The 15,137-nt window shown below is 55.3% G+C and overlaps 1 protein-coding gene across 1 annotated transcript; it reads right to left on the bottom strand.

Moving 5' to 3' along the window:
• Window positions 1-7,194: 7,194 nt before the first annotated feature.
• C1QL1 (complement C1q like 1) lies at window positions 7,195-14,774 on the bottom strand. Its single transcript, XM_036837168.1, has 2 exons — window positions 13,899-14,774; window positions 7,195-8,350 (listed from the first exon to the last, which is right to left on the bottom strand). Exons 1-2 carry the CDS (start codon window positions 14,493-14,495, stop codon window positions 8,171-8,173), a joined length of 777 nt encoding a protein of 258 aa, XP_036693063.1. The 5' UTR covers window positions 14,496-14,774; the 3' UTR covers window positions 7,195-8,170.
• Between the last annotated feature and the right edge of the window lie 363 nt (window positions 14,775-15,137).

Genomic DNA, 15,137 nt, shown 5'->3' on the forward strand with positions numbered 1-15,137 from the left:
AGAGGATAAAATAATACTTAGCTTGTTACAAAGATTAGAAATAATGTAGGTAAAGCAACTTGCAGACATTCAATGAAGTGGTAATGGGTGTTCTCGTATTCATTCATTCAACAAGTATTTACTGATAAGAGACAAGTAGGCTCAGAGGATAGGGTGGTGAGTGATAAACACTCACCTCCTACCTTCATAGAGCTTTCAGGCTATGGGAGAAATTGGCCTATTAAACAATGACTAACAATGACATGAGAGATGGGCTATAATGAGAACATCTGAGGGTGTCAGGAGGAAGTGACGTGCAAGCTGAGGTCTGAAGGAGGAGTGGAGCTCGTTTGGTGAGTGGAGCCATTCCTTGGATCTTAAGAGGCCAAGGGAAAAGAATTCTGCAGGTGAGAGAGTCAACCAAGCCCAGTGATGCTGAGAGAGCTTGGTAGGGCCTGGTGAGGCCCACCTTAGTGGACACAAATGGAAAACCCTTGGGCCCTACACCACAGATGCTGATAAGGGGAGAGCAGCCTGGTACTGGTCTAACAAGAACTTCAAAGCATATAACCCAGACGTGAGGGCTGGGTGCAGGATTTTTGCCTTGTCTGGCAGCAGATGTTTCTGGGCTGACATGGCTGGGGGTGTGAAAGGCCACAGGCTCTGTGCTCTTGTGAGGTGTGTGGATGTCTCACTATCTGCAAGTGGCAAGATTTCCAACCCTGGGTGCTCAAAGGAGGCAGAAGGGAGGCATGTCCATTCACCTGTACACTTGTCACTGCACATCTTTGCACCCGGATGTAGCATTCACTGCTTCGGGTGTAGACCAATTTTAAAAGGTCCTTGGAGACTTCCCTGGTGGCGCAGGGGGTAAGAATCCACCTGCCAATGCAGGGGACACAGGTTCAATCCCTGGTCCGGGAAGATCCCATATGCCGCAGAGCAACTAAACCTATGCGCCCTAACTACTGAGCCCACGCGTCTCAACTACTGAAGCCTGTGTGCTCTAGGGCCGCGTGCGGCAACTACTGAGACCGAGGGCCTAGAGCCCGTGCTCCGCAACAAGAGAAGCCACCACAGTGAGAAGCCCTCGCACCGCAACGAAGAGTAGCCCCCACTTGCCTCAACTAGAGGAAGCCGTGTTAGGTACTGAGTGAGCCACTTGGAAGATGCTCTCAGTATGGCCTTGGAGATGGCAGATGACTGCTGGGGAAGTCCAGGAAGGCTTCATGGAAGAGCAGGTGTTCTGCAGGCAGCTGAAGTAGCCCAGGGTCTAGCAGACCCATCCCTGGTTCTGGGCAGGCAGGGAGAGGTCTGTAACTCTACTGGCCTAGGCAGTTGTCCTAATGCTGGCTGGGGTTCCTCACTCAGGGAGCAGAGGGGCTTGTGCCCTGGGGGCCTGGGAAGAACTCCTTGAATTTGCCCATTACCGTCTGGGAAGAGGCAGGAACCCCGCCCCTGCACAAGCTGCCCAGGTGGCAGGTGTTATAGGAAGTGTCTAGTGATTTAGGGGAGGAAAGACTTCTCTGGCTGGGAGGGAGTGAGATTCAACCCTTCCCCTACTCCAGGGAATGGACAGTCAAGAGAGCTGTTGCCAGAAAGATGAAGCCTGATGATCTTGGGCAAGGTTTACCTCTCTGTGCCTCATTTTTCTCATCCAAAAAAATGGGTGTGATAATAGTAACTACCTTATGGGATCATCGTGAGATTAAAATGAACGAATACGTGCAAAATTCTTAAAACAGCGCATGGTGCATAAGCTACTGTTATAACTTAGTTGTTGATACGGAGATGAGAGTATATTTGTTCTTCCAGCTCCAATATTCCCCAAACCCCTGGACAAAAGAAGAGAAACCCCTCAGCTGCCTGGGTTCTGCCCCCTTCCCTATTCCAAAAAGGACAGCTTCAGCAACAGCTGGGGTGGGGTTGGGATCTCAGATTTTGGAAGGAGACTTGTTGTAAAACCTTTTTGAACATTATATAAGTAAAAAAAAAAAAAAAAAAGTAAGCCTCCCCTTAGTCCAGCTCCCTCAGAGCTGTTAACAGTTGGGGGAGCCTTCCCTGCCTCTCTAATAGCACCGTGTCCTGGATGTATTTATATGATCTCTGTAGGTATCTTGAAGCCCTGGGTGGTTTCTTATCACTTTCTGGCTCCTCCACACTGAGCTAGGGCCTGGCCCAGATGAGGTATTCAGTAATGTTAAAATGAGCAGAGCAAGTAGAGACCAAACAGATGGGTTGGCCAGGTCCTTGGGGGTACCCCTGTGCTCTTACCCCAAATTGGAGGCCACAGAGCAGAACAGTGGGAGAATCCACATTGGAGACTCCATTCTTAATACTTAGCTCTACATCCTGGGTACCTCAGACCAATCTCTCCCCTAGTGCCCCACACTCACTTCGGGTGGGAGAAAACCCAGATGTCTTCGTTTTCTTCAGTGATGATCATCACCGTCCCACGCATTGAAGTGCAGCCAAAAGAATTTTATTTTCATTTTTATTTATTTATTTATTTATTTGGCTGTGTCGGATCTTTGTTGCGGCCTGTGGGATCTTTTGTTGCGGTGCGTGGGCTTCTCTCTAGTTGTGGCACGGACTCTGGGGCCCACGGGCTCAGTAGTTGCAGGGCGCAGGCTCTCTAGCTGTGGCACCCGGGCTCTAGAGCGCACGGGTTTAGTTGCCCTGTGGCATGTGGGATCTTAGTTCCCCCACCAGGGATCGAACCCGTGTCCCCTGCATTGGAAGGCAGATTCTTAACCACTAGACCACCAGGGAAGTCCTCAAAAGAATTTTAAATCACAGGGCTTAGGAGACTTGCATCTGCATTTTGCTTTACAACTTACAAAATATTAATAATTTCTTACCCACTGCCTCATAATGGCCCTTCAAGTAGATATTTTTGTTAGGCCCATTTTATAGATGGAGAAACTGAGGCTCAGAGAGGTGAAATTTCATTTCCTGAAACACTGAACTGGGCCAGAACTTGAGCCCAGTTCTTTTTTTTTTTGTTTTATAAATTTATTTATTTTATTTATTTATTTTTGTCTGCATTGGGTCTTCGTTGCTGTGGGCGGGCTTTCTCTAGTTGCGGTGAGCAGGGGCTACTCTTCGTTGTGGTGCACGGGCTTCTCATTGCGGTGGCTTCTCCTGTTGCGGAGCAGGGGCTCTAGGCGCGCGGGCTTCAGTAGTTGTGGCGCATGGGTCAGTAGTTGTGGCTCACAGGCTTAGTTGCTCCACGGCATGTGGGATCTTCCCGGACCAGGGCTGGAACCCGTGTCCCCTGCATTGACAGGCGGATTCTTAACCACTGTGCAACCAGGGAAGCCCGAGCCCAGTTCTTTGACTCCAATTGCTGCATGTCTGCTGGGTCCTGCTGTCTCAGGTTCTAGCTCTGCCCTGAACCAGCCCGAGCAACCTTGGGTTCCTCTCTGGGTCTCAGTTCTTCCAGCTGTGTAATGAGAGTTGCCCATTCTGTGGCTTTGATTCTCAATTTTGGCAGATGGGGCAAATGGGTAGCATGTGGAAAGCATGGGGGCGGGGAGCCCTCTGGTCCCTTTTCTCTCCAGGCCCCAGCTGCCCCCTCTCAGTAACCCTTCCACGCCCACCCAGTCCCAAACATGTATAGACTTTTCACTTCCACTTTATTATCACTTCATTTGTAGGATTTTAAGGTTTATTACCTGGAAGGAAGCAAGGAGCTCACACCTCCAGTTCCGCTTTTCAAATATACCTTCATCGCTTGTGAAAATAACCTTATTAACAGCATCTAACCTGCTACAGCTTACGGGGGTACCCAGATAAGTACATGCAGAAGGAACCAGGGCAGGGGAAACAGCACAGCTAGCTGAAGTAGTGCAGCCTCTGGACCCCTGGGATTCTCTCCCAGCTCTTGGGGGTCCTGGAGCTGTTGTCAGGGTCAGCAGAATGCGGGTGAGCCCCAGAGTAGCCTTGAGCAATTGGTCCTTGCCTCCTGCCTCTTCCTCTGACGCTCAGAGACCCTCCGGGACACAGCTTCCGTGCCTCCGCGCCTCCCCTCTCCCCTGGATGCTTGTCCAGGATTGATTCTCCAGGCAGCTCCCCCTCTGAGCAGTAAATGAAATATCGGTTACCAGGAGTGAGGCGGGAGGCAATTAACCCCTAGACCTCACCATGGCAGATGTGTTTGCAGCAAGCTGAAGCAGAGAGCCGAGCGCACCTGCCTGGCCTTCCTGCAAAGTCATCCAATTAGGGTAGCCCCCAGCAGTGGGCTCCTGCCGCCCCTTCTGCTCCCCGTGACCCCGGAAACCAGGGCAGCACCAGCTCCGAGGGCTGGCAGATGCCTGGGCACAGGATGGCCTACCATTCTTCGTGTGGGTGAGCTCCAGGGGCACTGCCATCCTCACACCCCTTTGGCAGGGACATTATTCTTTAATTAATCACACATCTTTCTAAAGGGGAGGCGGCCTGGGGAGGCTTCTTCCTTCCTTCCTCCAGAGTGGGACCACCATTCTGCCTGTCCAGCCTCCTTTCCACCACCTAGCCAGCCCTGCCCCGTAGAATGTTTCTGTGGCAGAAACTCCCCTGACAGAGGAAGAGGCGAGACACATGCCCTGCTTTCAATGAGCCCCCAGTTGGATGAGGAGACAGAGTTTGTCCTTCAGGGAACCCCCAGTCCCAGGGTCTGGTCTCAGAAACCCTAGTTTAATAGAAAAAGCACAGTGTCTACCCTTGGAGCCACTGAGAGGACAGCCACAATCTTTGCAACTAGGAAATGGCCCCTCCTTGTCCCCAGTCTCTGGAGATACACACATTGCCCTCAACTGAGTCAAAACACTGTCTTTGAGGACGCCCAGTCTGATGAAGGAGACACAGTCTTGCCTTCAGAAAGTTTCCCATTCTGAGGGTGGAGACATAGTCCTTGCCCTCAGGTGTCCCAAGTCTGAGGGGGAAAAAATAGACTCGCCCTTGGGGAGCCCCTGTCTAATGGGGGAGACACTTCCCCAACATGTTCCCCGGCAGCTGGGATGCTGCTTGAGTGACAACCAGCTGGCAACTGGCACTGCCGGACACCCCCGGTGCCCTGCAAAGGAAGAAAAAGTCCTTGGCTTCAGTCCTGTCCCAGTTGTGTCACAAACTTGCTGCATGACCATGGACAAGTCACAGATTTTCTTCAGACTATGATTTCCTCATCTGCGACATGGAGATTTTAGGCCCATCTCTCAAAATGACATGAGGATCAACCAGTCACCAGAAAGAAAAGAAAGCAGGCCAGCCAGCCTGGCTCTCCCTAAAAAATGACTAACATGCTTTTTGCTGTAGCAGAGGTCCTAGACCAGTCCCTGTGGTCTCTGGGGAGGGCTGGGGAGCACCCCCAGGTGCGGTGGCTGGGTAATTTGGGGCCAGTGTGACCATTAAAGAATCACAGGGGGCTGTGGGTGGCACTGGCGGGGGGCAGGGGCGGGAGGGGGGGCTGCTGGCTAATCTAATCACTCTTCCCAAGGAAACTCTTGTTCCAGCTAGACCTGCCAGGGGTTTTATTGGGTTTGTGGGAACCCGCAGATTTCAATCTCCAGACCCCACAGGGAAGGAACAAGTATTAAGCTAATTTTATTAAATGGCCACAGCTGGAAGTAGGGGGATGTAGGGGAGAGAAGACAGGATAAAGAAAGTCATTCAAGTCTGCCAGCCTTGACAAGGGTCCATACATGGGGCCTGACTGGGAGGGAGGCCACCCCTCCTTCCTGTCTCTCCAGCTGAGCCAGCAGGGGGAGGGGAGGCCAGATGGGACCCTTCCCTCAAGCAGAGCCTTGGGATTCTCCAAGAGGCTCACCCCATGGCTGCTGCCCAGGGCAGATGCTTGTAAATCCCATCAAGCCTCTGCAGGGCAGCGCTGGAGTGGAAGCGCTGGGCTGCCCCAAGCCATCCTTCCTCCGTTCTGCTTTGGAGATCCCAGATCTTTATGAAATATGGCATGCTGTGTAAGAGCATGGTCTTTGGTTCAAATACTGGCATTTGCCTCTTCCTAGCTCTGTGACCATGGCAAATTATTTATCCTCTCTGAGCCTCAGTTTCCTCATCTGAAATGGATAAAACGACAGCATCCATGTTAAAGGGCATGGGAGCATTTCTTGCCAGTCCACTCCCACCCCACACATATTTCCATGAGATAATATCTATAAAGTTCCTATATGGGGCTTCCCTGGTGGTGCAGTGGTTAAGAATCCGCCAGCCAATGCAGGGGACATGGGTTCGAGCCCTGGTCCGGGAAGATCCCACATGCCGCGGAGCAACTAAGCCCGTGCGCCACAACTACTGAAGCCTGCGCACCTAGAGCCCGTGCTCTGCAACAAGAGAAGCCACCGCAATGAGAAGCCCGTGCACTGCAACAAAGAGTAGCCCTGCTCGCCACAACTAGAGAAAGCCTGAGCGCAGCAACGAAGACCCAACGTAGCCAAAAATAAATTTAAAAAAAAAAAAAAGTTCCTATGTGGTGTCAGACACAGAGTGGGTGCTCTCTAAATATTAGCTATTATGATTTAGGAATGCCCTAACTGTGCAACCGTCATGGTCCCAGTAATAGGAGGTGAGGGAGGCAGTGACAAGGCAAGGAGATTTAGTGTGTCTCCAGGGAGCAAGGGCTTCTCGGATTCAAGTGCAATCACAGAACTTGGTGACTGTGTCCTATTTTTTTTTAAATAAATTTATTTATTTTATTTTATTTACTTTTGGCTGTGTTGGGTCTTCGTTGCTGTGTGTGGGCTTCCTCTAGTTGCAGCGAGCGGGGGCTACTCTTCGTTAAGGTGCGTGGGCTTCTCATTGCGGTGGGCTCTCCTGTTGCGGATCATGGGCTCTAGCTGCGTGGGCTCAGTAGTTGTGGTTCGCGGGCTCTAGAGCACAGGCTCTGTAGTTGTGGCACGCAGGCTTAGTTGCTCCGCGGCATGTGGGATCTTCCCAGACCAGGGCTCGAACCCGTGTCCCCTGCATTGGCAGGTGGATCCTTAACCACTGCACCACCAGGGAAATCCCTGTGTCCTATTTTTAAAGCTATTTAACCTCTTTGGAAAAAGAATAAAATCTACTCATCCAACCTTCCAGGGCTCTTGGAAGACTCAAGTGAGATGACATACGTGAAAGCCTTTGACAAACTTTAAAGTGATGCATAAATAATAAAAGCTGTGTTTATTGAGCATATACATGATACCTCTCTAATCCTCAGTCAAGTGAAGTAGGTTAGGTCTCCTCACCTACATATTATAATGAGAAAACTGAGGCCCAGGGGTGAAGCGCTTGGGTCAGGGTCAACCAGCATTTAATGCAAAGCTTGCTCCTTTCATTGATGTCACTAACCCAGAACTGAGTTAGGAAAGAGTGACACGGCCAGAATTCTACACCGTGGCACTGGGACTGGAACCTGGGTTTCCCAATTTAAAACTTGCTGTGCCTTTGGAATGCTGATGCCGCTTTCAAGGTCGAAAAGTTGGAGCTTTTCCACCCTGGAAAATGATGATGTAACTGGGTTGCCTCCTATTCCAGCTGCCCAGGCCCACTTGGGCTGTGGTGGGCATTGGGCCCCTCGGCCCACCTCCTCCTGGAACAGCTCTGGCTCTGGCGCCTGGCTCCCCCCGGATCCATGAGAAGCTTTCAACAGACTCATTCCCAGCCTGGAGGAGGGCAGGGTTCACGGTCCCCTCCTGCAACTCCTCTCCAGGGCACAGTCGGAAAGCCAGCGGGGTAGAAGTGTTTTATTATAGCTTTGGTAAGATGGGGCGCAGCCGGCCAGGGCTGTAGCTGGGAAGCCATCCAGCCCCCAATACACCGCTTCCCCAGGCAGCGCCACCCCAGAGCGGGTGGGCAGCGCATCCGAGCACCGGGAGCGACCCCGCCGAGACCTCTCCCCCAGCTGGGGCGGGCTGGTGGGTAGGGTGGGCAAAAACAATCCTATTGTACAAATATACAGCACGGGCCAGGGCGGGGGCGGTCGACACCGCCTCCTGGGGAACCGGGACGGGGCGAGCTGGACCCGGCTCTGCGGCGAGACGGCAGGAGGGCTAGCTGCGGCCCGGACGGTGGTGAGGGCAGGCCGGGGGCGTCATAGCCGGGAGAAGCCGGCGGCCGTGGCGGGCAGCGAGGGGGTGGGGGTAGGGGGATGGGTCATCCTCGGCTCCGCCGGAAAGGGACCTCCGGGGGGATAGGGGACGGAGGGGTCGCGAGGAGCTCAATCGGAGTAGATGATGAAGCCGGAGAATGTGCTGTATTTGTTGCTGTTGCCGCCGTGCGCTTTGCCTCCGTCGAGCTTGATGAAGACCTCGTCGCCCGCGTCCAGGTGCAGGATCACGCTGTTGCTGGCGTAGTCGTAGTTCTGGTCTGCGTCCTGGGCAATGGCGCTGGCCCGCACCTGCGGGGTTGGTGGGGGTAGGAGAAGAGGGGTGTGTGTGAGAGGGGAGGGGAGGAGGAGGGAGAGAAGTGGGGTCGGGGAGGGAGGGGGACCGTCAGAGGTAAGGCAGCTACCTCTGGAAGCCCCCAAAGCCCCACCTCTAGCCCCATCAGGGCTCTCAGCCTGCTTTTCTCCCATCATCCCACCACTGCCCTGTCCAGTCATAACTGTGTGTTTTGGGAAGGGGTTACAGAGGAGCCTTGGATTTCTAGGGCAGGTATAATCTGGGTCTGAATTGGCAGTCTAGGTGTAATCGGCCTCCTTAACTCCCCTAGGTCTCACTGTCTGACTTCAACAATGTTTCCAGGATGCCCCAGCCTGGAACTCCCTCCTTGCAGGAGGAATTCTCTGGACCCCTAAGGGATGGAGGGCCATCCCCTCTCTCACCATTGGTTCCTCTCTGCCTTATTGTGATAATGATGCCTTACATTTCAGCCACATCCACCTGTTCTTATGTCAGTGGATGGACAGGAGGGCGCCCCTTGGTCTTATAGGTTCAGGCCTGGATCAATGCCAGGCTACTAGTAAGCAACCACACTAGTACCAGGACCTGCTCTGTGGACGCCTTGCCTGAAGTCCATTCTGGAGTCTTTCACACCAGAGCAGTGAGATGGAAGGCCTGGTAATTACTTCCCCTCCCAAGGCTCAGGTTGGGCCTGCATCCCGCCTCCAAAGAGCTGTAGCTATACCTGTGACTACTCCCCAACCCAAAGAGGACTTCTGGCTCCTCCTGTATCACCCCACGGTGGTAGAAAGGGAGTGGATGGGAAGAAGGGAACCAAGCCTTATATCCTTCTGTGATCCTCAGTCTGATCTGATACCCTTGCTGGTCCTTGTTTTGATGGAGGAGGGGCGGGACAGGCAGGATGATGGGGCAGGGGAGCATCAGCCTTTGGATTTGAAGCCTGACACATCATTTGGGGGGCTCAGACTATAATCATAAGATATTGAGGATGTGGGGTGGTGGACAAATTCCTTCCAGGCATTCCTTTCCAACCGCTGAGGCCAGCGCAAGTCCTGAGCCACCTGATCTGGGGCCTCTCCAGGATATTCTGGGTGGAGAATGGGAAGACAGGAGCCATCTCCAAGTTCTGGCTTGTGGTGGGGGGAGGCTGCATTGAATGGGGTTCTCTCAGCCAGGCTCCTCAACAGCCCCTCTCCAACCTGCCCCTTCCCCGAAGGCAACTCCCCCAAGGGCTGACAGTCAGGGCTGGACCAAGCCAAATTAGGGGAGGGACCCATCCTCCTTCCTGGACGGAAGGCAGAACTGTAGATCAGCTGTGCCAAAGCTGCTGACTCAGCAGCAATGCTGCACCAGGAGGACCCGACATATTTGCATACAGTCTGCCATTTAGAGCCCAGATCCTTTCAGCCCCTTCTCTCCCCTCAAGCTCTTCTTCCCCAACCTGGGAGGGAATTGTTTGGGGCACTCAGTTGGGAAAACTCCTGGTCCAGCTAAAGGTGGTGGAAAATCAAATGAGGGAGAGATGCCATCTGCCAAGGAGCTCAGTTTCTCCGTTTAGAAAATGGATGAGAAGATCCTGCCTCACCACTGCCACCAGTGTAGATGCTTTTTGACAGTGAAGGAAAAAATTTTTAATCTTGATGGGGCTTTGAGCTACTAGGAAAGAGCTGAAAACAAGCAGCCAACTCCTGTATTGTTCCCCGGGCCCTAATCCTGGTAGTATTTATTATTACACATGCATTTCATTATCTTTGCTAATAAATTACTATTAATAACAATTATTTTTATTACCCAGATTAATTTAGCCTTAACTCATTAAAACAGTGTGCTTCTTAATAGCCAAATCCATTAGAATACCGTCATCTGTCATCAGGAATCTCCTGGTGATGTGACAGGCATCAGAACTGTTATGTTTATGTTTATTATTTATTCATCACCATGATTGTTGCTGTGATTATCCTAACTATCCACGGAGGCAGGGAGAATTAATGCTCTTCCATCCTTAGACAGTGGGGGATCCAGGAATGGAACCCAGGGGTCCTGATTCTCTGCACAAGACTGGAAACAGTTGAGGCATCCAGCTCCTCCTGGGGGCCGAGGGGAAGTTTGGGGATTTGAGGTTGTCCTGGAAGCAGGAAAGCAAGTCTGGGGCTTGTCAGGAGGGGGCGCTATAGAAGCACCTCTTCAAGGGCTGCCAATAAAGGAAACTGAGGCAGTGGTCCGATTAGGGGCCTGGAGTGGGGGTCGGGTGGGGGCAGAGAACCCAGGAGATGTGCCTCTACCCCCAGAGCAATGCTGGGGTTTTGGATGTGCAGGTGTGGCTCCCACAGGCAGCCAGCCTGGTCCACAGGAGACTTGTGCTTTCACACCATTGCTGGGTCCCTACTATGCCAGGCACTGGTTCTGTGCTGTGAAAGGCATTAGAGGCCAGAGAGGACAGCAGGGGGCCCCTCTCCCCCCATCAGAGAGGCTGATCTCCAGTTAGGTCCTTATACCATGGTCCCCAATTTACACACCCCACCACTTCTCACCTCACTCAAACTCTGGTGTCCAAGCCCCTGCCCATTTGTAATACTTGTCTTCCCATAGGCCCTGGCCTGTCCCCACACAGTCCCCTCTTCTCTAGCCCCGTTTATCAATTTCACGTCCTCGCCCGGCATGTGGGATCTCAGTTCCCCGACCAGGGACCAGGGATTGAACCCATGCCCTCTGCACTGGAAGCACGGAGTCTTAACCACTGGACCACCAGGGAAGTGCCTGAACTGTGGGTCTTAGAGGGAGCTGCAGGGGGCTCACCTCACCCAGGGCACCGGCCCCAACCTAGAGTCCCTTCCTCAGGCTCCTCAGGTCCCCATGTCCTAATGACCCGGGCTTAGTGCCATCAGGCTGTGCAGTGGTGACTCAAAGCTACCCCTAGGTAGAGGGGCTGGTGGGCCTCACACAAGGACAGAGAGGGGGTCTCAGCACCAGGCAGGAAGGTGGTGACTCCCCATCTCCCCATGTTGCCCAAGGAAGGGCCAGGGCCCAGATGCAGCTCTGCCTTCCGGAGGAAATTCTGGAAGCCTCTCTGCAAGGCAGGAAGCCAGGAGGGAAAAGCACAGAGCCCAGGGTCACTCCTGGACTTGAAGGCGTGGGAGGAGCAAGCCCCTCTTTTCTGTTCCCACCCACTGCCCAGCCCCATCAGTTTTTTCTCCGCTCACTTGAATGTCCACCTCTGAGCCAGCCTTTCCCTACACTTGACCTTTTCATTTTCTCCCTAGTTGTGTCTCCTCACCTTGGGGACCCAGGTTCACCTTCCTCTCCCCCAACCAGGTTGGTCTGAGCTGGGGCAGGCCCCATTGAATCTCGCCCTCCAGCCGACACATCTGGGGACAGGAGTGTCAGTGGTCTCCCGATGCTCCTCCCACTCAATAATCGCTGGGGTGTGTTACTGTGTGTTTAGTACTGTCTCCCCTGCACAGACCACGAGGTCCTGGAGGGCAAACAGACTGAACCTCTGGAACCCCAAACCTGGCTCCTAGCAGGGGCTCAAAACTAATATAAAGAATGACCAGTGAGATTAAAGGAGTCTCTTGGACAATCTGGAAGAAGTCACAAAGGATGTAGGGGAGGACCAGGGCCTATCACCCCACTGCTTGTCTTGGATTTTTTTATGTGTGTGGAGGAAATGGTCTGAGTAACTGTTAAAATGCTGGGTCTCTGAAACCCCTGGTTAAAGCCACCTCATTTCTTCTACCAGCCTGTGGTGCCACCTCCTTGTCAGGCTCTGTCAATGTCCTGCCCCGGGGGGTAAAAAGAGGCTTTTGGGTCAGTTTCACCTCCCTGAGACTGAAGCAAGTGTTCTTGCCCCAAGCACACACCATCTTTGGGGCCTCCTCTTGTCTCATCTCTGGGGCCCTGCGGCACCCTCCTGAAGTAGCGCAGGGTCTAGGGCCCACTGGTGGCCTGGTGACCACCTCCCTATTCAGGCAAGCTGGGCCCCCAGCCCCCTGAAACCTCAACTTCATGCCAGCCCAAACTTTCTTTAGGAAAGGAAGAAATTCCATCAATGAAGGTGACATTGTTGCATCCCTTACCAGCGATTAATAAGGGGAATTGCGGGGCTGTCTGCAGAGATGGCCCTAACTGGATACTAGGGCCTCCCATTTGATCAAGGACCAAGGACAAAGAGGAGAGACACAGGAAGCCTGATAGACACAAGTGGGAGAGAGACACCAAAGAAATAAAGAGGGGGGTTAAACCCAGGGGTGAGGGACCAGAAACCCAGGGAGAGACAGATAGGACTGGTAGACACAGGAGAGAGGCCAGCACAAGAGATAGAGAGATAGGAGAGAGGCAGGGGAGAGGCAGAAACCAGAGAGAGCAGGCATGGGAGACAGGGCAGGGGGCAGACCTACAAGCACCTGGTAGGCTTTTTGCTGACTCTCAGGCCTGTCCTTTCCCCCACCCGCCAAGCCAGGGTCTGCCTCAGGGTAGTGCTGCAGTGGGAGGGGTTCCAGCAGGATCTTGGGTCTCAGTCACAGGAGATTCCTTCCCAACTCCCATCAGCCTAGCTTTAGTTCTGATTGGCACAGACACCTTCTTCCACAAGGATGCTCCTGCTTGACTACCCCAGGGGCCCCAGGCCACCGTGGTCTGGGAGCACTGAGAAGGGAGGGGGAATCAAAGCGAAGGGAGCTGGGTAAAACTGTCACCCTGGGGCAGGGTTAGGTCAAGATTGGTCCTGGGGCAGCGGTTCCAAGGAGAGCACGAGGCATTGCCGGTCCCAGGTACCAAAGACCTCGTGAGCTTGGTGCCTGCCACTCTGGTCTCTCCGATGGGGATAGGGAAGGAAGATGATCCCCCGACACCCCAGGAATCAGGAGTTGCAGCTGGGAGGCAAAGAGGAGGGGAGTTTCCACCTCTTTGCCCTGCCTCAGGAGGAAAAACTTTCCCCCCCAGGCCGTCTTCTTGTGCGGTTAGCTCTGACACAGTGGGAAGGGGCCGCGCAGTCCCGGATTTTGCAAAGGGTGTCAGATCGGCCCAGTGGTCCCTTCCTTAGAGCGGGGGATGTATTGCAGCTAAGGCTTTATGCGCTCGGCTCCCTTTGCCTTTGTGCGCAAAACATCTCCTACAGCTCGTCTTCTCCGCTTGCGCGCCTAGCGCTGCGCCCAGGCGCCCGTGGGCGCCGAAGCTGCCTTTCCCCATAGCCCATCCTGATCCGTCCCCTCATCGCCAGCTGGTATTAACCAGAATCCCAGCTCTCAGATGCTGTTTCCCAAGGGCCAAGCCCCCAAGGGCCAGTCCGCGCGCCCGGGAGCCCTGCGCTCTGATTATTAGTTGGATTTATCTCCCGCATTTCCATGCCGCAGGTGGCCAGCGGCATTTGCCTTGGAGCCGGCGCCCAGGAACCGAGGAGTTAGGGGTGCCAGCCAGCCTGGACCATCCCAGCCTGTAATGCCTAAGCCGCTCCAAGGGCTCCATCTGCGCCCTTCCGTACCCTTCGGCCCCGGGCTCCCTGGATGCCCTGCCCCCAGGCCAGCCCCATGCCCCCGCCGGGCCCACCTGGCCGTTCTTGCAGAGGTCCGCCCACATACTGGTGCCGTCGCCGCCGCGCATGAGGACGTGGTAGGTGAAAAAGTAGGTGCCGGGAATGTTGCATGTAAACTTGCCGCTGGTCGCGTCGTAGTTGTTGCCTAGGTTGGTGACCACGTCGTCGAACTTGAGCACCTCGTAACCCTCGTGAGGGTTCTTGAGGCCGGCGTAGAAGGCCACGCGCGGCACCGTGGTATAGGTGGCCGTGCTGATGGCGCCGCTGCCCCCCGCGCCCGGCAGCCCGGGAGGGCCGGTCTTGCCCGGCTCACCCTTCTCCCCGGGTGGCCCCACAGGACCCGGAGGACCCGGGTTCCCCGGGGGCCCGGGAGGGCCCGGCTTGCCTGTGCGTCCCGGCTTCCCCTGGGGGCCCTGCACCAGCGTGGAGGGCGGGGGCGCGCCGCTCTGCTCGCTCAGGGCGTCGCCGCCGTCGGGCCGCGCGCCGGCGCCGGGGCCCCGCGCGGGGTAGGGGTCGCACACCATGCGGCAGGTGCCCAGCATCTCGTAGTGGCCATCCGGGCCGCCCGAGCTCACGAGCACGGGGATGAGCACCACCAGCACCAGCAGCATCACCACGCCCGCGGCAGCTGCCAGCAGCGTCTTCCGGCCGGCGCGGAGCCTGGGGAGCGCCGGGCCGCCAGGCCGCGCCGTCGGGGCAATGGTGCCGGCGGGCGGGGGGCGCGGGCAGGGCGCCCGCGCTCAAGGGCGGTCCGGCGGGGCTGAGGGCATGGGGCCGGGCCCGGGGCGCCGCGCTGCGCTGGATGCGCTGCCGAGCCCAGCCGCCTGCTCCTGCCTCGCGCTTCCCTCCCGCGGCGCGGCAGAACTGAGCGCGGCGGCCGCCGCCTCCTGCCTGATTCCTCCTGCCTCCCCGCGCTCAAGCCACCGCCCCCTCCGCCCTGTCCAGCCCCACCCGCTCAGCGCAGCTTTGCGCCCATGAGGGGTGGGGCTGAGGGCTGGGCCGGCGCCTAATTGGGCCGCGGACGGTAGGGCTCCGCCCACCAAGAGGGGCGGGGCCGTGGGGCGGGGCCGCGGAGTAGAGGGCTGGAGCCGGGAGAGGAAAGGGGAGACTGAGGGAGACAGAGCCTCGGAAGTGGAGAGGGGCCTAGAGTCTGAGACATAGAAGAGGCTCGCATAGAGAAGGGAAGAGTAGGGACGAAAAGCGAATGGAAGAGAGGGTCATAGGGAGAGCTAGAGAGCGCCGAGAGGGATTGG

Source organism: Balaenoptera musculus, chromosome 20, assembly GCF_009873245.2.
Source record: "Balaenoptera musculus isolate JJ_BM4_2016_0621 chromosome 20, mBalMus1.pri.v3, whole genome shotgun sequence".
In the NCBI taxonomy this organism is placed as follows: domain Eukaryota; kingdom Metazoa; phylum Chordata; class Mammalia; order Artiodactyla; family Balaenopteridae; genus Balaenoptera; species Balaenoptera musculus.

Excerpts from the sequence above, each read along its gene's own strand:
- C1QL1 (XM_036837168.1), bottom strand. The coding sequence starts at position 14,495 with ATGCTGCTGGTGCTGGTGGTGCTCATCCCCGTGCTCGTGAGCTCGGGC. Across the intron at positions 8,351-13,898 it reads ACCTCTGCAAGAACGGCCAG|GTGCGGGCCAGCGCCATTGC; the intron begins GTGGGCCCGGCG and ends CCAACCCCGCAG.